At 42.0% G+C, this 25,395-nt stretch overlaps 1 protein-coding gene across 2 annotated transcripts; it reads right to left on the minus strand.

Annotated features, from left to right (window-relative positions):
• Window positions 1-135: 135 nt before the first annotated feature.
• Window positions 136-22,435, minus strand: LOC110987529 (lamin-B2.L-like). Of its 2 annotated transcripts, none has more exons than XM_022250334.2 (10): window positions 21,879-22,435; window positions 13,093-13,282; window positions 12,435-12,527; window positions 11,896-12,066; window positions 11,092-11,217; window positions 10,024-10,244; window positions 9,724-9,910; window positions 8,530-8,757; window positions 7,871-7,960; window positions 136-4,002 (listed from the first exon to the last, which is right to left on the minus strand). In XM_022250334.2, exons 1-10 carry the CDS (start codon window positions 22,265-22,267, stop codon window positions 3,970-3,972), a joined length of 1,728 nt encoding a protein of 575 aa, XP_022106026.1. In that variant the 5' UTR covers window positions 22,268-22,435; the 3' UTR covers window positions 136-3,969. The 2 variants fall into 2 exon arrangements, with proteins under 2 accessions (XP_022106026.1, XP_022106044.1); XM_022250352.2 differs by having other exon boundaries at window positions 7,901-7,960; window positions 21,879-22,433.
• Between the last annotated feature and the right edge of the window lie 2,960 nt (window positions 22,436-25,395).

The raw sequence follows: 25,395 nt of genomic DNA on the forward strand, positions 1-25,395 counted from the left end.
TTTCTCCTGCAGCTGTGTTAGGTGGAGATGACGTCTTAGAAAGAAAATCTCAAAAACTGACGGTTGTGAAAAGATTTTAAAATGTAAGGCTATCCATTGTGTGCTTGGAATGATTTACACATTATGCAAGCCTGGTTTTGCAAGCACATCCTAATGTTTTATTAACATTCGAGGCAGAGGAGAAAAATGTATAATCTATGGCAGAAATTGAGAAAGCATAAAACTGGCGATTTCTTGGATCATCAAACTAAGCCAAATTAAGGGGTATGGAATCGGTTGCTTTATAATATTGTTTACAATTTTTCATTACAATTTTACAATGACCTTCATGTATCTAGTTCAGTCTTGGTACCTACAAAATAACTGTTTTCATTGTGTCACCAGTTCTTGTTGATTTGTTATACTGATTTTTTTTTTGGAAAGTATATTTTAGTCAGTAGTAGTAGTTTTCCAATCCATTTCACGACTGGGATGACCTTACCGATTATCATTCAAAGATTTTGGGGGAAAGACGGTAAATATTTATGATGGTCAAACATAAACTTTCTCTACACTACAGATAAAACCAAAAGATCCTATTAACTTACAGGAAGTACATCAGCAAGTATTTTTGCATGTGTATCCGCTACAATGAAATTAGACAGATTAGAAAATGGTATTTAATGTATATGCGTGACACAAAAACTTGCGCTGTGTAAAATAACCGCATTTTTATGCATTCAGCCATGAAGTTTGACTTCCACTATGGCTCTCAACTATTAATCTGACAAACATAACATGAACGTGTATTTTGCTCTACATCTGATCAATACCTTTTTTCTCCACAAAAGTTGACCTAATATTAAAAGGATAAAAAGTATGTATCAGAAATAACCCCTTTGCTCCGACATAGTTCAAACGAGGACTTTTTGGCAGTCGGCTGGCATGTAGTCCAAGCACTTCTGATTCAATCCTCTGTCAATTTAAACTCAATACGCTTTAGTAAGAAATTCATTCATATAATTTATCCATGCCCATGTCAGGAAATGTTTGTGCAAACTCTGAACAAGTTATAAGACTTTGGTAATTTCAACGGAAATATCGGCAGATGTTAGAAATACCACCTCCATTTAGATGCAATGGAAGGTCAATAGTTCCAATTGCTGCCGTCACTGTCAACGCAATCTCCAATTTCCCGAAGGACCTCTGTCTGGTTTTCCGCGCCTATTTTGACCCACATCACTGCCTCCAAACAGTTCACGAAATATTCAGACGTCATAAACGGTTCTCCTGCGGATCCCTCTTCAACACTTAGCTAGGTTATTTCAAGGTTTCGATATCTTAATCAGCTTCTCATGGTCGAATTTGGAATGAAAAATAGACCTGGACTACAAAACACAATTATACACCGAAGTACATATGACGAGCGACATCCGTTTACAATCCATTCTATAAACAGGTGGAGACGACACCAGCACACGCAAAAAGCTGAGGAGTGTAATTATTAAAAATATAACATAGGATACTTGCTCTCACAACCTATCAAAAGAGACAGCTACAAAGAAAAGTGAAGCACATACGGATTCTACTTATTTCATACAGGAAGCATCAACAGAAAAATCCCAGCCTACAAGTTACCAGCTCTATTTTCACCACAAATCTGATTACATTTAAAGACGTGAACTAAGTAGTTAAAAAAAATGGTGCGATAAAACTTGTCCAAGCTTCATGGCAATCACCAAAAACTTGTAAGTTAGCACAAAAATTATAACTTCATAAAAACTTTTATGGCAATCTATGACAACTTTTTCTCACCAGGAAAAACAATGATTCGGTGAACCATTTTGGAAGTCTTAGTTCTAGAAACAAAAGATGAAGCAACAATTTCCAACAATTAGAATCAAGACTAGCAATTCCGAACATGCTGAACTGAATTTCTTTTTCTTTTTTTTAACGGTAACCCTATGCGACATCCGTTCACCTGTTACAAGGGGAGTTTTAAACGATTTGCTGACGGTTACCAGTGATGTTTAAAAAAGCAACTGCCGAGTAATTCAATTGCATCGTATTTCATCAGTCAGCTGTTTAAAAAAAATAGCTCTGAGGACTTACCCTGAACTTGTCTTTGGAATACAGGTAAGCTTGAAATGGTTTCATAGAACTGAAACGACTGGGACTGAACTAATGAACATGACATAAATACTACCCCCTCGGACACTTATGCGTATTGAAACAAAATCTGAACTGCATGCCAACGTAACGAAAGGGTCGGCAAGAGAAAATATTTTACCTCCCACTTTAAAACTAAACTTTTTTTGTGAATAAAACAATGTTTTCTGCAGAGTTCATCCCATTCATTCCCACCCCTCCCCCAAGTTTTCTGAAAGTGAGGAGACCCCAAGTTTTTGTACAATGATTTCTACATTTCTTAAAAAAAAACCTTTCCAAAGTTTCTGGGGAAAAGGCAAATAAACCCCCCCTCCCAAAAAAAACTTTGACGCTTTTAAAATTCTATTTAATTTCTACCAAAAACACCTAATTACTTTTTTAATGACTGAACACAACAGTGAAAACACTATGTTAACTACACGCCTGTACAGTGAGCAGGTTAATATATATACAAAAGACAAAACATTGTTATCTGAGCATAAGCTCTACCTTTGGATCTATTTTTTTTGTCCTAAAGGTTTTCTGCCCCACTTTCCAACTGATAAAAACGGCCACTGCCTTCATTACAAACACAAGCACAGCTGGGTTGTTTGAAAGTCTTTAAAAGCCACTCTAGGTGACTATGAGTGCACTAATCCTTTAAAAACAACTTGGCCGGACTGCTCAATAGCAACACATTCAAATAAATTGGTCGTTGTCAACAAAAGGCAAAAAGTAGGAATATTAAGCATAAAGTAGCCAGGAGGCAAAAAGTAACGAGGCTGGGCACTTTGTACACAACAGTACTTGTACATATACACCCAAACAGTGCATATAGACACCCAACCGACTATTCCACAGAGTGCATATAGGCACCCTACCGAATATTCCAAAGAGTGCTTATTGACACCCCACAGACTATTCCAAAGAGTGCTCATAGACACCCGACAGACTATTCCACAGAGTGCAAAAAGACACCCCACAGAGTATACCACAGGGCGCAAACAGGCACCCCACAGACTATTCCACAGGGTGCAAACAGACACCCCACAGACTATTCCACAGGGTGCTAACAGACACCCCACAGACTATTCCACAGGGTGCAAACAGACACCCCACAGACTATTCCACAGAGTGCAAATAGACACCCCACAGACTACATGTATTTCAGTGAGTGGATATGGACACACAAGAGACTATGGCACTGAATGTCAGTGTCTCTCAATGACACACACGGGAAAAAACAGAGGCTGCAAATTTTTATTAAACACTTTTTACAACCATTTCGGTATGGTATTAACGGAAACATGTCACGATCCTATCTTTACAAGGCCAAAAGGGACCCCTGATCAGGCACTGGCCTTCCATAAATAGCCTCCACAACCCTATATTTGGGGTTGCTTCTGAAAGGGTTAAGATCAGGTCACCACATTTTTATCCCCTCAAGTAATGCAAATACGCACGAGTCAAAGTAAGGGAGCATTTCATACTTGTTGAAGGCGGTATTTACTGCGGTACCACTGTTTTTTTAGCAGCACTGCACTAGTTACCCAAAAGGGCTTAATGCTGGTACCGCAAAAATACAGCGGTACTGCAGTAAATACCGCCTTCTGTAATTATGAAATGTTCCCTAAAACAGAACAAAACAGAAATGAACAATTTCATGCAGAGGATTCAGAAGGCAATAACTGCATGAACATTTTCAATGCATGCTTGGGACAGCAAGGACGGTTGGAAGTTCAATTCCACTTCAAGGACCATTTTTGCTTTGAAGCTGAATAACTAGAACTGTCGAAGGATGCGGTTGTCGGTGGTGCCGTGCTGGCATCATAGTCAGTGGGTTTACATGATGTAACAGCTCTTGCCTTGATCGCCCTGATGAAGAGAAGAAACACAAACCAGAAGTTTTCACAATTGTCACTCATCTTTAATCACATGCGAAAAAAAAACATGTATTCACAGAGCTATATTAAATCACTAGAGCACTAACTTTTTGTTTCCTGTGCAAAAAAACATTGACGGCATCATGGATGTTGTCATTTTGAAATCATGTGCGTGTGCCCAAGAACAATGACAGCGGTCAGTGAACAGTGTTCATGCAAGCTTTCTATGTGTATGATACACACAAGGAAAACCTGCGGCAAATTTCACATGCAGTGCAAATTAAATATACAGAAGCTGCGTGTATCTTCATTCACAGCTCATGCACATGTATTAACGTTGTTTGCAAAGAGCAAAACAATTCACTCACTGACTGACTATGTGTTTCTGTTTTGGTTTTCGGACTACAACGCGCTGATGTAGATTACATATGCAGATATGCAAAAGGCTGTTCTTAAGTAAAACTACATTTCACATTTTCCATAGGTTTGTGCACAACCAGGGATGCCCCTAGCAGGCCTCACTTTGTACAGAAAGTGTTCTAGTAATTTAATACAGCAATGTGAGCCTGTTGTGAGTGCAATGAAATGATATCCAAGGCAGGCTCAGATGTTCTAGCATGGGGGAATAAAACCTTGAAGGTGACTTGAAAGGATCAGTTTGCACTCACAGAAAGTGGCAGGCAAACCTTCAGATTTACTAAAATGTATGAGCATGCAGTGTTGTAGATCAGCCCTTCAAAAGTCTTTTCACAAGATCATTAACATGTAATAGGGTAAACGATGTCACTGTTCATTTGAATAGCTTGTGACTTGGCCGAAGACTGCATGACTTGTGCTGGACTCATGATGGATTTGCAGCAATGTTCGGATGGACTTGACAATTCTGCAAACATGGAACTAATTCCGTATTTTGTTCAAATGTAAGCTGATGATATTCAAACATTTCTGGCCTTTCAGTTGGTCTATTGATGAATTCAATGCAGAGGAATATTTCTTCCACTGGTTATATTTTTCAAGCCCAAAACTTTCAGCTCAGCTGGCTGTTACTTTATCAACTGTTCAAGGCCCTGTCCACAAGACACAGCCAATGAGAATAGCTTAACTACCATAGGTATATCCAAAAAGAAAAAGGGTCTACAATTGACGTGCACTGCAGAGAAAGCAAAATTAATAAACAATAGAATATGCTGTATTATAACTGTCAGAGGACAATAATCTTTTATAGGCAATAATTTTACCGTGGGAATCCGATTGCCTCCAAAAACGTGCTGTTAAATAGCAGTGTTGTCCATCAAAGACAACATTATCATGGTATGCTTTTGCCACCACTTGGCAGAGTTTTCAGCTACAAAAACTGTCTTCGTTTCAGCATGCACAAGTCAAAATGTCCATTCTGGGACTGTTTAAGATTCAAGCATTTTTCAGGGTTAACCAAAACGCTGGAACATTCTGGATCTCTGTTGTACATTTTGTGTCTCTGTCGTTGAACATGCATGAAAAGCTGTTGGTGGTAGGACAAATCAAACAATTCATAATGATCCCCTGTTACCAGTGAAATGAGAACACACACAAAGGAAAGAAAGAAAACATCGGTGAAGTACTTCCCGTAAATTTGGACTATTTCAACACAGATGACAATGTAGGAAGGCCACAGGCTTTATCTGAGAGGAAGTTAGTGGCGCATGCAGCACAAGGCAGGGGGAAAGGCTGGTGAACCTACCTGGGTCTGAAGCAATAAAGATAAGAGGGGACGAGGGTAAGGTGGCTTTTTAGCAGACAATGCATTCACACGGAGAACGCTAATGACAAAAGAGGAGAGAGGCATACAACAAGCGGCATTGTAGTCCAGTGCTCTGTCAAGCATGGGTGGAAGTGCACCTCAGAGAAAAGTCAAACAGGTGCACCACGCTAACACTTTGTTTAATGCTCCCCCCCCCGTGTATTGTAAGAGCATATGGAAAGCAATCTGGAAAACTCAGTACAGCTTGAGGCACCAAATATGCATCTGAGTACAACCGTCAAAAGACATTAGAGTGTCAATCAGAGTCCATCACAAGTCATTCAAAGAGGTCACGTTGACGTCACCGTATTTTCCTTGCCTTACCCCTGTGCGGCTCAGGCTCAATCCCACCCAGGCTGACGTGTGGGCTTGGTTTTCAGTCCATATCTGATTCCTTCGGTTTTACCCAAATACTCTTCTGGGGTTTTCCCGACTTTTGAATTGCTCCCTTAGTCAAAAGGCCAGTCACATAGCACGATGAACAATAACAAAGGAATGCCTTTGTCATCTTCATGGGTTGTGACTTGAGATTGGATAACTTGAGATTGGATGACTTGAGATTGGATAACTTGAGATTGGTAATTTGAGATTGGATACCTTGAGATTGGATAACTTGAGATTGGATAACTTGAGATTGGATAACTTGAGATTGGTTATTTGAGATTGGATAACTTGAGATTGGATAACTTGAGATTGGATAACTTGAGATTGGTAATTTGAGATTGGATAACTTGAGATTGGATAACTTAAGACGGACTTGCATGGACCTGAAACAGCCTCGACTACAACACTGGAGAATGACAAACAAGACAAACAACACAGACGGAGTGCTTGGGGAGGGATAACAATTATAACACAGAATGGGAGTAGGCAAGCGAATCATGAGAGAAGCTGCCAATGTGCTGCAAATATGACTACCAGCTAAATCGGTCACAAAACACGCATCACATGTAGACAGGCGAAGCTGAAAATGTATAGAGTACCGAAGTGAATACGTCACGCGCACCATTAACGTGTAAAAGGCATTAGTGCGAGAACCGGCGCGTGAATCAACACGCGCACATACTCCATTCGTTTGCACTGCACTTTCTGGTTCACAGTGACGTCACACTTCGGTACTCAATTGCAAATGAACTTCAATGGTCAGATTAAGTGCTAAGCAAAGGAAAAGAAAGCTTCCCGTATGTGCACGTGTTTAACTGCATCAATGAAAGAATTGGCAACAGATGACTATCTCTAAGGCCTTACCCCATCAACATTATATCTGGGAGCCTGTCTGAATTTGAAGTTGGGTATTTCCAGAAATTAGGGGTCCATTTTTTAATGTCCCTGTCACATATGATTTTTTAAGTTCAGAACACATTTTCCTATTTCCAAGAGTGATGAATTAATGCAAATCACCTGCCAAACAAATATTAGTTTGAAATCTCTTCCGGTGATATTTCCATGTCAAATTACAAAGGTCGGATGTAACAGGAACACAAAAATGTCACACTTTTGGACCCCTTATTTCTGGAATTAACCAGGTATTCAGAAACTACAATCAAATGGTTCTATGTCAGAACAGAACATGGACGTCAAGTCCCACCTGAAGGCCTGCACAGTCCTTTATCTACTGAGTCAAACAAGATGAAATTTGGAAATTCTGAAGGAGATTGATGGCCACAGAAAGACAACAGAGTTTGGGGATTTTACTGCAAGTGGTGCATTTGGTAAAATTCTCAACTGATTGTTCTTTTGAAGGAGCAGAGCATTGCTGTTGTCTGATTTGAAACTACTGTGTAAAATCAAACCCAGCTGGACATATGCAGCAAAGTATGAGACGGAGAGAACCCCCCCTGCTTTGTGTTGTCTCGCATTGTCTCGCAGGATCTGGGGAATTCCTTTCAGACATCTTGGGGGGGATGTGTTAAGTAACAATAGTCTGGAATGTGTATAGGGATTGGACATGTTGGGGGGGTACCCCTCGGTCTCATTTCATGCTGGGTATACAGCTGGAACCCCAAAATTATCAATTTGCCAGGTGCCAAGGACTGGGTTAAGCACCAAAGATACCCTATTTAGCAGACGCCCCCCTAACCTGCTGATGAAATAATTCTTCATTGCCCACCTCCTGTGAATCGTCATTGTAGCTGATTGACGAAGTGCTTACAGTGCGGGTTGCCATCACCTGAACAAAGACAAAAATGCAGAAATTGCGGAAATTGATTTGGAGAAAGAGTGAAAATTTATATCCGAGTCGGTACTCCACTGAGTGAAACTTCCATGAGCCATTCAAACATTAATCCCTGAACGTCAGTGGACGGCGAAAGCCGCAGCTTTGTGTGAGGATTAGTGCACACCATCACTATTCATTCTATTCATCATGCACCTGCAGTTTCAATGTGGGCCTGCTGCTGGACAGGGCTTTGCATACTGGGCATACCGCAGCCCAGCAGTCACGGTCAAAAGAATCCCGGCAGGAAGCACAGGAAAGCATTATCACTGAAGTGAATGCATCACACGCACAATTACGTGTGTAAAAAGGCATTAGCGCAAGAACCATGAACTGCCACGTGCGCACACTATGTACGTTTGCACTACACTTCCCATTTCAACATTTCGACATCACACTCTAGAGAAGGGATAGTCATAGCTATGATTGTTCATCCTTCAAAAATACTCAAAAAGAACACTGGAATTTCACCCTGGGGGTGACTGCACTCGTGACCAATCCCCCTTCCCCCCTGGCTCTCTCACCTCCCCGGAGGCATCCACCAGTGTGCTGACAACGTCCTTCCCGATGCCCCAGCTCTTCTGGTTCTTGAAGACCAGGTCAGAGGGCGGGTTGTGCCCATGGCCACTGCCAGCGGCCCACACTGTCACCTCCTTGCTGGCCTTCAGGACATACTTGGCCGAGAACTTGTAGTTGAGCTCATCCCCACCGTCCACTTGACTTTTGAGGGTCCAGCCACCTAAGGCTTGGTCCTTAGAATACGAGGAGCAAAAAAGCAAAAGTAAGGTTTTAACTCAGTAAATCTGGTACAAAAGGTAGCTCTCTCTACAAAAACTCTGTAGAATATTTAGGAAATTAAACTTCTTCAGGTATCTAGTTTTCAGCAGGTTTTGAAACAAAGTACTTTGATTTGTTTTTTTTCCCAGTTTTATAATACTGTATAAGAACAGGTCCGCACAATTTTGCTACAAGTGCTTTGATAACCTTCATTTTGCTTACCATTAGAAACTTTAGCAAGACGAGTTGACACATTCAAATTAGCCAGCCTTCAAACAACTGTTTGTCACTTTGATTGGGGGTAACTTGGCACTTTTCCAAAGGGTCCCCTGCGGCATTTTTTGACGATGCTGTGTGCATCGATTAAATATCCATGGATTCCGTACAACTGGTCTCAGCTGTACGATGGCAACAGAGCAACCAACAGTTTTGGACAAAAACATTTTGTTGCCATAATAAATACTTCTTTATGCACAATGTGTTAAGACGAATGTCTGGATACGGTAGTTTTGCCAGGCCATAGTGCTGTCACCATCTCCACATACCAACTTCTGGCCAGGTACCGTAACTCTTCATGAAAATTGTCTAATGAACAATTCTGGTTGCAAGAACTGACACACAGGTATGAGCGCATACCATAAGGAGTTTGGTTTTCACAAATTGCACACGCAAGCATGTTACCAATACACAAATCAGAGAATTATGCTGTGACCAATCTGACACAAATTTATGCCATGCTTACATTTATGGAATTTTACAGTATCTAACTAAAACCTTTTCCAACTGTGGAAATTATGAGTTTCAATTTCAAATGTCCGCAGAACATGTGCAGCACTCATGGGCGGGTTAAAAAAGTTAGGCAGAAATCGTGCAAACAAGTAAAACTTTGTGCTATTGTGTAATGTCAGTGATAGCATGAAGGGCGCAATACACGTTCTAACCTGGTCAGAGGTGTTCTGAAGCTTAATGAAGTCACCCTTGAGATCCCTCTCAATGATAGCTACCAGGCCGGTGGTCGTGGAGCTCTGAACTGTGCTGGCCTCCTCATCAATCCGACGCCTCTTGACTCCCCGAGACACGCGCTGGCTGATTTGGGTCTTGCGCGGTGGAGACGGGGTTATTTTCAACCTGCAGAAAAACCAAGCAACATTCAACAGAGGTTTACAGAATAAGTTTAGCCATAATCCAGAAACCAATGCGCTTTATGTTTCTCTCTGGGAGCCTGTGAGGGAGGTACCGACCTGCTCTCCTCTCCTTCCAATAGCTTGCGGTAGGCGGCGATCTCAGTATCCAAGGACAGCTTGATGCTCAAGAGCTCTTCATACTCCAGCATCTGGCTGGCCATGGCGTCTCGCAACTGCTGCAGCTCCTTGTCGCGGTCGTTCAGGGCCTCGTAATGGTTGTCCTGCTCTATCTTGAGCTGATCTTCTAGGTCTTTGATGCGAGCGATCAGGGCATCATTCTGTCAGACAGAGGAAGAGATGTCGAACAAACACATTAGCCACTTCACGAGAGATGTGTAAACATGCAGGAATTTCTCACATCACAACAAAGAGGATGTTTTAAGTAAGTTCTGCCGAATCCAGTGTGCAGGACTTTGTGGCGTGTATATGTACACCCTCATCCCCACGCTTGGGTAATTCCCATCCACTTTGTATAGAGGCTCAAACCTCCGTGTGGAAGCATGTGTGGAACACTCAAGCAGCCGTGGGCTAAGGGTGGCTGCTGTGGTACATGTCGCTCCACAACACTGTCCTGGAGTTTGAAAAGTGATGATGCCGGAGGAAATGTCACACAAATCTTGAACAAGCGACCACCAAAGGTTAACATTTGTAAAGTCAAACCATGGGTGCTATGGGTCTCGAGCTGGACCAAGAGAGGGTGCTATTTTCTTAGCAACTGAGCCTCCTTTGGTTGGAACTGAACTTCGCTGCTTCACGAATGACTAGGAAATGCACGTATTATGGTCACACTGCTACCAACAAAATGAATACTCCTGACCAACATGGCTCTTTTTAACCAATGAGGGGGTGTTCCTGCTCAACGCAGATGTAGCCGAGACAGGGCACGCACAAAAAAAAAACAGAAGGCTCGCATTAGATATGAATTTACTTTTTAAGCTCTCAAAAGCACCGAATTCATGTTGCTTTTGAACATTACGTTGGGAAACTTGAAACCACAAATCAAAATCCACATTTTGAGAAAAATGTTTTTCCTGTACGCCTCTCTAAAGCACAACTTTTACTTGGAGTGCTTTCCGAAAACCTTAAAAAAAAAAGGTCAGGAGGACCGTGCAGAAAACTCCTTACCTGAGATTTGATGGTATTCAGCTCTGAATGCAAGTTGTCCACTTTAGTACGCATGATACGCAGGTCGTCTTGGCTTGAAACCGAGGCGTTGCGGTAGCGCTCGGCTAGGGCCTTCAAGTCACTCACCTGTGTGAAAACGACAGTGAAAGGTTCATTTCACAGAAAGGACGCAGCAGTGATAACCCAAGAGTTCAAGCAGGTATGCACTCGGCATGACACTGCGTCAGTGGTTGCTTCATGATGCCTTGATCTAGACTCTGTTTGACCAAATATATCCGTATTTGTGAGAGCAACTTTCTCAAATTAGGAGAACAGATAAAAAAACTAAACTTAAGGACTGAGTGCACAGTTTTACCCCTGATGTTTCTTTTATCTCTCCCTTACCTGAGCAGAATCCCCTGCCCTGAACAATCCAGTCTCACAATGGGGACATATGCATAATTCAGTCACTAAATTAATCACCAATGTGCCAATAATTTAGTATAATTTTTGTATTCCACCAATCAAAATGATGTCATGCAGACTTCCTTTCAGACGTCTGAACAATCACCAAAAAATCTCAGAGGTACAAGGGTAATGCAAGCTTTTCCAATCAAAACATGCAGACAGCCACTGACCAGTGACCTCCACGCTTACTTGTTGCCGGCATGGTGTTTAAATACTAAACCCATGGAGGGTTCGATGCCCCATGAAATCCAAAACCCAGACTGTCAAGTTAGTTTCCAGCACAGTGGAGGATTCTTGGGAGGATTCAGGAAGGCTCCTGGTAGGGAAAAATATCCCAGGAGAGTTAAGGGACGGTACCTTGGACTCAAACATGGATTCAGTCTCTGCTCGCAGCTGCAGGGTCTGGGCCTCATGTTGTTCCCTCAGCTCCTGTAGACTCTCGATCAGCTTGCTCTCGTATTCGCTGCGGGCCTGGTTGTCAATCTCGGTGAAATCAATGGTGGACTTGCTTCGGATCTCTTTAACTTCCTGCACAACACCAGTACAACAAAGTACACCTGTCAATGCAAAGTTGCTTAGGGCCAACTCAGGCTAACAAGTTTCTGCTTCATTTGGTGCTCACCTTCTTTCTGATACTCCGAATGCCCCCTTTTTAACCCCAAACTATCCCCAAAAGTCTGAAATTCAGACACAACTCTCCATTTATTGGCAAATAAGTGAAATCCGACAACCGCTCCTTATGCACATTTTCGCATGCGGCAAATGACATTTCACACTGCTCCCTGATGGTAAATGTATAGTAACCTGGTACAAATGGGCAGCCAGCTTGTTCTGATGAAGAGCTCCACAAAACTCCAGGCCAGAGGTTCTGCAGCCAGCGCATTAGGAGACCTTACCTGATCGTACATCTGCTTCTTAAAGTCCAGCTCCTCCCTCAGACTCTGAATACGGTTCTCCAGGTCAACACGTAGCACTGTCTCCTCCTCAACCTGTCAAAACATGGAATTCCATTCATGAATTCAAGTCAGGAATCTCTCAAACTCTTTGTGGCCGAGTCCTAATAAGCAGTCATCCTGTTGACGTCCTACTTTTTGAAATCTACGTTTTCCTCTAATGCTTCAATACCCATCAACCCCACCTCGCTCCCACAGGAGGGCACACACATTAGGTGTGACACCATTAGTACAACGGCTTATCAATTAATAGTAAGTTGAAACTGGGCAGTAGGGCTGATTTTACAGTCTACTGTATGCACCAGTTCTCCACAATTGAATACATGCACTCTAGTAACACTTTTCAAGCCTGACCTCCCAGATCCCTAAAACTCCATCCAGATTTGAAAGATTTTGCAGGGATAGGACTGAAAATCTTTACCACTGAATATGAAATTTCTTTCCTAAACAATGACGAGCTCTGGTGGATTCAAGAAAGCTCCTCACCAACACAAGAACAAACTGCCAAAATGCGCAGCCCCAACTCCAAATGGGTTTAAGCATCTCTCTTGAAAACTACTAGCCAACAACCCCTGACCCTGTATCCTAGCAACCAGCTCACCTGCTTCTTAGCAGCCTGTAGCTGTTTCTCCTTGCTGGCCAGGTTCTTCCTCAGTTCGTTGACCAGATCGTCCAGCTGCTTCTTCTCATGCAGCATGGCACTGATGCGGCCGTCCCTCTCACCCAGGGATGTCTCCAGGGCCTGGATGCGCTTGTTGGCAGCTTCCAGATCCTTTTCCATCCGCCGGTACCTGAGGAGACGAAAAGAAATGCAGCAAGTCAGATACATGTATCAAAGCAGCATCCCCCTGAACCAAGATATTGACGAATGAAAAGAAAGACCAACGTGGGGCTGGGTAGCTCAGCTGGCAGAACACCAGTGCAGTGTTCAAAAGGTCGCCTGTTCAAGTCATGCTGCAGCCGATTTCTTCGTTCATCTATTGAAAAATTACCACAGTGTCTCATCTTGCCATGTGTTCACCTGTCCCGAGGACAGGCAAAGACAGTTTTGATCGTGGAAGGTATTACTGGGTCAATATTTGCAAGTTGCAGCCACCTCCCTCTACAACAGAAACCTTTTACAGTTGCAAATGAATCTTTGATTTCCTTCTAAAACACCAAGTACAATGGAATCACGGGCTCAGACAGCAACGTAAATTTTTGCTGGGAGAGGACAGGCAATTTTAAACTTCTGACAGGTAGATTTTTCGTCCCCAAATGAAATCCTGATTCACCATTTGAAATACAGACTGCAAAGCAAACAACTGTTCAATGGAAACAAGATTGTAATTCAGAACACGGTGACTGCCCTTGCCGTCCCACATCCTCAAAAATCTATCCAGATGTTTGAGCATATTTTGTAAGATTGGTTGCTGCAGTGGGCGTTTCCGGTGAGGAAGGTTGCCGGTAGACACACTGACGACAGCAGGGTTTACTGGAAGAACTCTTGTCACAATTCAAGTTTCTCCTGCTTGATCAGGGTATAATCCCTTCAGGGATAAGCCATGACCACCATCCCAAGAGTTGACACTACACTTCCAGATGGTCAAAGGTTCATTCTTTCTTATTATGTACACATTGGCGCAATCCAAGGATAATACAATCTCTCCAACAAAGGCAATGAAGTGACTTTCAAATACAAAGAGCATTATCAAGTGTTTGCTTTGACCAGGATAACCAACAGCGCCACCTGCAAGCACACTGCAGCTGCATGTACGGTACATGTACACAGAGACCATCATATTCCTTACATGTCAAAAACCTACCAAAACCTTCCCACGCTTGTGGGTCTGTCCACGCTGAAATATCAATACAAACTTCCAACTGTAAAATTTTGCCATTTTTTTGCTAACACACATGCATGTCTTCTCTGTTTCTGATTGTTACCACGGAAAGTTAAAGCTAAAATAAGCAGTATTGAAGAAGTTACAGAGGTTTATTCTTGAAGATTTAACATTTGTCACATGGACAGACACTTTGTTTCTTAAATATGAATAATACTAAATATAATGTATATGTGTGATTGATCATGACCTGCAGCGTATTAAACAGTCTTTTTAGTTTACTTTGAGAGACTTTCATAATCTCAGAAAAACAATTCCAGTGTATACCACTGAAATTTATTTAATGAATACAAGGTAACGGTGTCACTCATCAAATCCTAACCTTGTACCTGTAGTACCTCTATTTTAACAGATGAAATGCTTTTCTCCATGATAGTAGTGTTTCAACCTGAAAAACATGAGCTGAAACGGTTATGTGCATGTCCCACCGGTGCCCCTAAAATAAGCTGGACACTTTCAGGAAAATCCCGATTAATTTAGCAACTACCAAGTCCTATTAAATTGTGTAAACTACATGTATATCTCTACAGTTACAAATTAATTATCTCTACAAATATCAGTGAAATTGTGAAAGTTCCTTTCTTGACTCTCAACAGTGTTTAAGGGAGAGATGATTTCGGTTGGATGCAAATGTATGCATTAGTGTGGATAGACTCAAGTACATTCTAAACACCGTCATACCCAACAGAACAAACATAATAAAACTAAAGGGCAACATTTTTCTCCAAAGAGTTGGGACTTGGCTTGAGAACTGGCAGCCTTCCAACCAGTGTTGCAGGTCTTGAGACCTGGTCTCGAGACCTTTTTTTCCAGTCTCTGTCTCGCCCTGTCAAATCTCGGTCTTGGGAGGGCCGGTCTCAGTCTTGAAAGCGCCAGTCTCGGTCTTGGTCTCGGATGCCATAGTCTGGGGTCTCCCAGTCGAAACCCTAACAAAATGCGCATCTAGCTACCACGCATGCACGCAGTTGCAAAAGGCAAAATTACCTCCGTTCGAGTCAAATCTTCAACCACTGACTCAAATACAACACAGTAATGTTCAGATTTTTTTTTTGCAATGAACAATGAAATCGATGCTGGAAAGAAGACTAGTCAATGCAGCATGATGCACCCTTGTCCCAAGTTGTTACTTTATTTCAAATCCAGAGTAGCCATGCTGCTTGACACCATGGAGATGAGGTTGTGAGTAGCGGAATTGGCACACTAGACCGGTTCCCATTCCCTACGTAGTCTCCAGCTGAATGTAGGGCCGGGACGGGAACCAGTCTGTGTGTGTGCGTATGCTATGAATGGGTGCACGTGTGAAAGTGCTTTCATTCCGTCTTGTAAGTGGTATTTGTTGTTTTAGTAGTTTCATTACGGTACATCATTTTTGGATATTTATTTTTCAGTATTTTGCTTACAAAGAAACAGTTTAAGGATATTTGTTTTAATGCTCACATCATATCATCTGGGACACTCTGGTTGAAAATGACCAGACCAGGGTAAAAGTAGAGCAGTATCACTGATAAAAGAACTGAGACATTCTTTAACAAATATTTGACCTATTTATGTGAGTGTGTTTATGCTAATGTTTTCATTTTATTTCTTTTTATACTTAATTGTACTGCCATATGTTTGTCCCTATTTACCTTTTGGTAAAAACTAAACATTGGTTTCTGGTTGGTCTCTGCCTCGGATGTCCTGGTCTCGGTCTCGACCTGCAAAATTCCTTGAAAACTTCCATGTCATGTGTAAATTGAGAAAACTGTCTGTTCTCCTGATAATGGCTGCTACCCAGGTTTTCCCCTGCCTATTCAACTGTGGCACAGCCCATCTCACTGATTTTAGAGACGATCTCGAGCTTTTCTGATGAGTTTCACCAGCTCACACTTACATGTGTAAAATTGACAAAGATGGAAGAAAAATGCAAAACAACTTAGATATTTTGAAAAAGATGAATTTCAATGGTACATTATAACCACTATAATAGCTTCTCACACCCTGGAGTATCTCCAGCCACGATTTAAGAGATAAAAATACTTCTTACCATGTTAAAGATTTCTATTCCTTTGAAATTTTGTAATGAATAATTTACTTTTTGAGTCGTCGTAAGATTTTGCTGCTTGAAACAAGCCTCTGCAGTGCAATTTTTCTCATTTAAAAACAGAAAATTCTCCCTTCCTTTTCATGACTTTTGCATTTGAATATTCAAATTTGGAAAATAATATTCAAATATTCGATAATCAATCAAATATTCAGATATTCGGCACAGCCCTAAAACCCTGCTACTTGTACTGCCCTCTCTGATCTCGGTCTAAATGTACCTGCATGTACAGTACATGTACCAGATACACGGCCCAAGTATGATCAGTGACCACATGCTGACCCCTGGCCAATCTTCCCTGGTAGTAGACCCAGTGACTGACCAACTTCAGTTGATCAAACTGGGCCACACACATGTATGCAGCATGAATGATTGATTTTCAACAGCAGAATGAAGGCCATTCTGGCCAAAGTGTTACCAAGTAGTTTTATCTTTGGGATGTGATCATTTACAGGGAGGGGGACACTCCTTCCAAGTTCCAATAAAGGTCAAAGTCTCAGAAATGATGTATGTGATTTATTAGTTTGTATTAGTGTATCGTTAGCGTATCCTGACTTCCACAAATTATTTATTTACAAAACAAAGAACATGTATCCACAAATCTAGCTTGATTAACAGAATTTCATTTTGGTCCAGAAAGTCTAGTTTTGCACAAATTGAGAACAATTCAATCATGTTATTTATACTTTTAAAGTTGGTTAGAAACTGCCAACCTTGTACTGTCAAGCTAAAACGTTAATCAGTCACACATGTACACCTAGTTGAATAATAGCAAGTCATGTCATTCAATTGTTTTGCAGTGACAAAGGTTTACAGAAAGTCAGTCTTTTAACACTGCACACTGTTGTTTTATTCCTGCATGATTTAGGTTCAGTTCAATCAAATAAAATAATCAATCAACCTCATCAGGACTCCATCACTGTCAATTGCCCTGTCCTTCACTCATTCATTGACTTGTGAGTGCAAAAAAGTCTGCCAGACTGGAATGCGCCCGACCAGGAGTTCAAATGTCAAGGGTGTCCTATAGTAGTTGGCAAGTGCCACTCCCTAGTTCCATGTAGCTGTGTGTGTGTGGTGTGTGCTGTACATGTACATGTACGTGGAACCACGTGGCTGGTAGCATGGCAGGAGAGACCACGTTTTACAAGTGAATGTTTTAATCACATAAAGCAATAAAGAACTACCGGTACTGTTTAGGGGACACTGGAAGAGTGCTCTTTGATCTAAGACTGAAATCAAATTGTAAATCCATGCTTGTAAATCATTACAAAAGTACCACACTGCTGCAGTTCAGTGCATCGGAATGCCTTTTCACACCCTGTTGGGAATTTCGGCATGTATCCAGCTTGTATTTGACTAAGAGGGTCATGTAATTTTCGCAACAGCATTTTGGTTACAGGCAGTTTACCTTCCAAACCATTGTTGAAATGAATGCAGCGATATTAATGTTTTCACCGATTTGGCAAAACAACCTGGGCAAAACAGGTTTGGTCCCTGAGGCTAGGCTACACAGAAGTTAAACAAAGAGAACTTGTACCTGTGCATTTTGCAGTGTGCATAGTGCATTTTTGTTATGTCACTTCATTTGACACTATGGCACAATTACATACACTACGTAGGTGTTAAATTACTCCAGAGGTGACAAGCTCATTCAAAGAAAAAACACAAGCACCGCCGATGACATCACTTCCCTTGTCTTTTATCCAACCAGCCACATGCTCATTGACGCCTCCTGACCTTAAATAGATCTGGAAGTGGCCCATGAAAAAGTTTAACCTACTTCCTAAGGAAGCTGACGTATGTAACATGCAAAACGGGGATGGTCCACTCTGAACACAAAAGGCAGGGCATTCATACACATTGTGTATGGTATCTTGCTTGAACGAAGCAGGATGTAACATGTCCGCGCAAACTGTACATGTACATGTATTTACATGTAGTTTTGACACATGAACAAAGAAATCATGTTTTGTATTTCGCACCCCTATCATTTATTTTTGAGTGATGAGTATATACAACTTAATTATTAATTAAGGAGAGACAGTCCATGGGCCAAGGTCATAATTATGACACGGCACATTTGCCAACACTCATGTTACGGCAAAACAAGAGTTTGAGCATTTTGCAGGAAATATCGACAAATTGTCTGCCCATGCCATGTTTTGTGAAAATGAAACAATCTGAATGGGGACCGACGGCTGAATTGTTTTTTACATCACAATGCATTAAACGCACCATGTTCTCACACGATGTGCATGTATGTGAACTTGCATTTAACGTTACGTATCGTATGTGAGTAAATTGCCCAAATCTGTATGTATCAGAGGATACATCAAGGATGTATCAAGAGGAAGAAAGACAGTGAACCAGTCTTATTCATGATTACACATGATTTCAGCAAAATCTATTCACAAAGATATTCATGTCCCGTACATATTGTTCAACACAAGAATATTGGGCCTACACTCCGACAGTTCGCTCTTTGCACGATGCCGCCATAGGCATGCCCAGCCTCAATCTGGCAACTTGACACAATAGACATAGTCGGTTCAGTGATTTCTGTTTATGTTGCTTAGCAATTTTGGGGGTGCTGTGTCTGTTTCTTATACCATGGGACCGGACAACATTTCAAAAGCTGCAATGATGCCATTCCCACGTGATTCTACAAAAAGCGAATACTTTCCCAAAATCCTCCAAAATTACAGGCACTGGTGTCCACATTTTAGTCCGCATCAAGTTTACAATCCCATGGAATTAATTTTCTTTTTTTCATGCAGGCTCTGAAGCTTCATTTAAATACAGCCTGACAGACAAAACAAGGTTTTATTCAATTATATCAGTTTGGACATGCACTCAAATAAAAATAAATTTACGCCCGTCTTTTTGATTTAATCAACCATGAGAGCGGTAGAAAAGTTGTTAGTTTTTTAATGTAGATTCCTTGAAAATCACTGTTGCCCCAATGTTTGGCAGTGCATATACATTTATGTAATGTTGCTCTCTAATAAGATTTATAACAAATAGTCTGATATGATTTACATCTTGCCTTTCTTGGATTCTTCTGTCCTTGTCTTTCCTGAACAGTTATTTAACTATTTGACAAGAAATTTTTTTTCAGACGTCTGTATCAGAAATTTAATAGAAGTGACTGAAAACAGAGAAAATTTAAATGAAACAGTAGTGGTTTCAAACCATAAATGAAACGGGGAATCTCTCCACATCAGTGTTTCTGTCCAATTGTAACATGCAGTGAACTTTCGTAACTGTACACACTACTGACGAATTCTGCAATGCTAATTCTAAATGGTCCAGTGCAATGTGAACAGCTATAAAGAAGTCCCAATAATTACTCCACTATTGGAAAGATGGCAGATCCTGACGTACAGATGTTTAATCCTAAGTTTCCAAAGGGGGCCACCACAATGGGGGGGGCTCTTCACGCAAGCCCAAACTAGTCTGCACACAGAGGTGTTGTCCCACCCAGCGTACAGTTTACAATTACATAGTATTCATTTTGTTGCTGTAGCAAAGGCACTTAAATCCTCACTGAGCTTTAATGACAAAGTCACCCATGCCAACCACAAATCCAGGTACCATGCTGACGCTGACGCTAACGCTTACGAGGTTTCATTGTAACTTCCCGGGAAACTATTGATGCTTGGGAGCCTTATTATTCACAACTGAATGCTTCAATAGGAAAAACTAGCCCATTTGAAAAACCGGCCTGTGCACCCCTTGTGATGTGGGTACCCACCTGTGTGCAGAACACTCGTGGATGACCTTGGAGATAGCGTGGGTAGATGGTACATGTACAGTACATGTATACTGTACTGTACATTGTACATGTGGGCTAGACTACAGATGGCTGGCAGCATGCATTGTGGTTAGCACTGCTCCAATTCCAGAAATCATTTTAAGCAAAACGTGAAGTACTGAAACAATACACTCCGGGGTACACTTTCAAAACGGCTTGCTAAGCAAATAATTTGTCTTCTTTCAGTCCAAACCTGAATTTACGTTTCATTTCCTCCATATATATATATGACAATACAAATTTGCATCTCCTCAAAAAGGGGCAAATCTTGAGTTTGGGAAAATTCAAGCAAGTTAAAATGTTGTCCATAAGTAGGCCTTTAATAACAAGACTTAATTTCCATGATTCAGCATAGAACTGTAGAGATTTCAGCAATATATAAACTACAACGATAGAACATGTAATTCTACAAAGAAATGACTGTTTTTTCCGAATATTAATTACTATTATCTTTAAACACAGCAAAATATAAGCACAGAACAAAACTACATTCATCATGGTAAATTAAAGAAATTTGAAGTTCAGAAAAAAAATCACAGTGCATGTTCAGTTTCTGTGCCGATATAAAACATGGTAGGCCCTAAACACGCAAAAGCACATTGGAATCAGTAAACAACACCAGAAAATTGCATCAATGAGGAATTTAATTTCCATATTGGGATATCACAATTTTTGTGTCAAACACTAACAAATTTACTTTAAAAAGGTGAAATTTGGAGGAAATAGGGTTTAGTAACATGAACCTTAGGGCAACCTTGCCGTAATATTTAAATAGCTGTGTTCGCATATGATTTTTCATTTCTTGGTAAAAATAACTGTTCCTTGCTCTATGGTAAAACTCACAGAGACTGCTGTCAATTTCACAAAATTAAATCCAATGCAGATGGCTGATGAACTGTTATATTTATCGACTGTGGAACGTTGGCTGTTAGTAAACTTTTACCATAGCTCCACGGTTTTACCTTCCACTTCAAATCTTACATTTTGATCACATGAATGGGTCAGGGTAGGCCATATTCCCACGACCTCTGTTATTTCTCTTGCTCGAGCCATATACCGTAGCTCCATACTCGAGCCAACACAGTACTGTTCATACATGTACTAGCACTAGCAACATGGGCGTACAAGGAAATGTCCAAAGTGAAGCCACATCTGGTGTCAGATTATAGGGATAATCAGAACAATATCTACAATGTAACTTTTTGAAATTCTTTGCCTATTGCAAACACTAATGCAAGCCTAGAGTAGGCCCAGAACTGTAGGGTCCGTTGTCTGCCCCGCTCCCGGACCCCACAGTTAGAGCTATGGGCTACTCCCACCGCTTTCCCATCATGCCCATCTGGGGGGTGCGGTGGGCCTGACCATGACAAACCCCACAGCACCGTCCTACGTAAACACAGCTTATGACACCCGAAAATTTTGATGGCCGAACAATATGGAATTTTTTCCATTAGGCCTAATTCTGTCAGAATTAAGTTACCGTACATAGGGCCTTCCCCCTAAATATGTGACCAAAACAATAGAGCTAGGCCCTGCAGCCTGCCTAAACTAGCTACTGCTGGACCTATACTATAGGCCTAGCAAAAAAACCGCTTACAAATTCTTACCTAGGTTTCATGTCGTCCAACTCGTTCCTCTGCTTGCCGAGTTCGATCTGCAGCCTGGCCTTATCTTTCGCCGTGTCGTCCAGCAACTTCCTCATGTCCGCCAGTTCCTTCTCGTACATGTACTTCAGATTGGCGATCTCCTGCATCTGGGTCTCCTCCACGGTTGAGATCTGCATCATCAGCCTGCTGTTGTCAGACTCCAAGGAGCGGACCTTGTCGATGTAGATAGCAAGGCGGTCGTTCAGATCCATGAGCTCCTCTTTCTCCTGGGTCCGGCTGATAGCCGTTGGGCTCCTCGGGGAAGACCGACTGCTACTACTACTAACGACATGTTTGACGGTCTTGCTGGACCGTGTGCTGGTCCTCTGGCTCATGACGGGAGTCGACATTTTTTCGGTGAAAACGGCTAGCTTTAACGAGTACGACGCTTCTCCTCGCAGGTAGCTGCAACTGGGTAGCCTATTACGTACGAACGTGAGGTCCACACACGCGGCGCGCGGTACATGCAGCAAACAACACTGAACGAGCCGGAAGTCAGATTCGCGTGGCCTTTTGGGATCACGTGGTATGAAACTGCAGACACAACCGCCAAATTTGCAGTTAAGTGGAGAAAACCGTCAGCCTGCCGCGTGCGGCGCACTAACCACACAATAGTCTGGTTTCCAGACCAAAAGATCACTGATGCTCTAAGTGTTACGATAGGGACCCAGCTCAACCGCATGAAACAAAACCGCAGACAGTATAAGGCAACAGGAATGTGGTTCGCTTACAAGTAAAACGGTCCCTTTATTTACGTCTAGAAGGGTTTTATGTTTTACATGAGATATTGCCCTCTTAGCAGTGTCAACACAAGACATGAGCGTCTCGCTATTTTGTGTATAACCGTTTGTTTGTTTGTTTGTTTGTTTGTACAAATTGCACATTTCTATGGTTTTCTCTACTTTTACTCTTGTAAAAAAAAATAAAAGAGCAGAGAGTTGAAGATTACACAGAACACAAAATTTCACATTTTCAATTGTCATTCAGATCAAGTTCGATGTCCGGAAGAACTGTTTCTTCGTTTCAGTTCATGCATAGGCCCCTGCGGACTTGTGGCTTGACAGCAACCGCGCGAGTAATACAAAGCCCTAATGAAAACCTTCTTTTGGTCTCATGAAATACCGGTCACTGAACCGAACCCCACCCCCTTTTTCAGCATCACAAAGCCACTTCTTCAGCCATATATGCATGCAGTGCATGGGCTGGCAATCAGAACTATGATAGGATTCCTACGCTGTTGCTTGTGTTCAACCATGCAAAGAAATTGATCCAGTACTCGTTCGACCCTTCTGTTTATCGTAGATTGGTTAATCTCATTCAATATTGTATCGATCGAAATAATCCTTGACATGTTTGCGAGGCCAACGACTTCCGTGCAAATGCTTCAATGTGATACAAATATAGTCAGAGCCAGGCGCGTAATTCGTTTACTGTGCATTATCAAAGAGTAGGCCTACCAAATTACTCATGAGCTTCGTGCTTGAAGTAAAAACACTCTGCTCCGTGATCCTGTTTGAGTCCATTGTCGTTTTTCCTATGCAGCATTGCAGAGTGGATGATCTTTAGCTCGAGGCTTTCAACAATCATTTCACAGCTGTGCAACCCTTAAGGGTTCAAAATGCTTCAATTTAGTATGCCAAGGATGAACTTCCAGGATATACCATCAGTGTACAACATATATAATTCGGAAACGTGCACATAATTGCCACTGGTGGATGCTCAGCCTGTCGTCAAAGCGAACGGGGCATCCCCGATGGGACATGTGACATTTTTCTGTCCCTGTTACGCCTGACGTGTACTATGGCAAGGGATATACTGAAACTATTTTCATCTGTTTGGTAGGTAATTTGCAACACTAACCTTATTCAGTCTTGGAAATTAAATAGAAATCACTCGCAAGATGTAACAGGGACAGGAAAAAACAGGATGCCAAACCTATGATGGAATGACCCTGATAATAGTGTGGTAGTAACACGAAGAAAGATCGGTGCGAATGAATTCCTTTCGACACACATTTCTGTCTCTCTCCAGCCGCTCTCTAGGTGACGCAACTACACGGTACGATGGCTCCCTTGCATCGCACCATCGCTTTCTTGCCATTACTTTTGTACATACACGACGCGACGGTCTGCGGCGTCTCGTCGCGCGTTGTGTCGTCGTGCGCCGCGTCGTGCTTCAGGCGACGTAATGAGCGACTCCACGCAGGACGGTGTGACACGACGGACGACGAAAGGAGCGACGTTTAGGCAGAAAAATATGCAAAATGGAAAAGACGTAAGACAGCACGACGTGACGGGCAACGGCACGACGCGACGCACGACGTGTACAAACGTAAGGCAAAAAGGCGACGGCGCGATGAAAGGGAACCGTCGTGCCGCCGCGTCGTGCAGTTGCGTCGCGTAGAGAGAGGCAGAAATGTGTGTTGTAAAAGTAATTTGGATGGGCTCACGCGGTGAGGTGTTGACTGCAGGTCAACACTGATCTTAGAGATCTTTTTCTAGTAAACACATATAGAAATGGGACGTCACTGTCAAAACAGACGTCAAAGATGTCGAGAGGTGTGACCACGGTATCGTGATAGAACCCATCAAGAAAGCTCCTTACAAGGTGTACGTATGGACAAATTCCTTCAAACTTTATTTTGTGAAGGAGGCACGTCAATAGCTAGCTACAGCTGTTCAAAACATGCTGGGTTATTTACCGCGTTGTCCCTAAATGCAACAGGGTGGAAAACACTCTTTGTGAGCGATTAGGGCCGCCCCCTTAAATTAATTCTGAGTGATTTTGCAATTTTTTTACAGTGACGTTTTCTCCTCTTTTGTGTGTGTTTTTTTTTTCACCACGGCCAATAGCGAAAAACCAACCTTGAAGAGTAAATAGACTCTCTCTGAGCTACAGAGAATTGGTACCGAAGCATTGACAGCTTTTTACACGCATTTGTCGTGCTGGACAAAATAGTTTGTCACTTTTTTTGGGGGGGGGGGAGGGGTTGGGGGGATGGAGGGTTGGGTTGTTTGTTTGTTTGTTGGGGTGTTGGGGTTGTTTGTTTGTTTGTTGGGGTGTTTGTTGGTTTGTTGGGGTGTTTGTTTGTTTGTTGGGGTGTTGGGTTGTTTGTTTGTTTGTTTGTTTTTGGCTTGAACTTCAACGCACACAGCGCGCACCTGAAACGCGCACATAGAAGTGCAGTGTTAATGACCTGTGTAATGACGAATTACTGTTCAAAGGACCTCTAACGAGGAATGATATAATGTCACAGATCTGAAGAAATTTGAATGGGCAGTATATAGGGGAGGAAGAGCGATATATTATGCTGAATTACATGCAGTGGGCGTTGTGCATCGTTAACGGTCAACGATATGCAAGGCTTGGCAGGTACTAGTGCACTTGATCATCAATGTAATAATGTTTGCGACTCAATAATAATGGCAGCCAATTACATTGCCCACCTCCTATCAAGGTTTTGGTGAAATGACAACTT

Source organism: Acanthaster planci, linkage group LG05 (genome assembly GCF_054643075.1).
Source record: "Acanthaster planci isolate LZ-2023a linkage group LG05, COTS_SCS, whole genome shotgun sequence".
Classification (NCBI taxonomy): domain Eukaryota; kingdom Metazoa; phylum Echinodermata; class Asteroidea; order Valvatida; family Acanthasteridae; genus Acanthaster; species Acanthaster planci.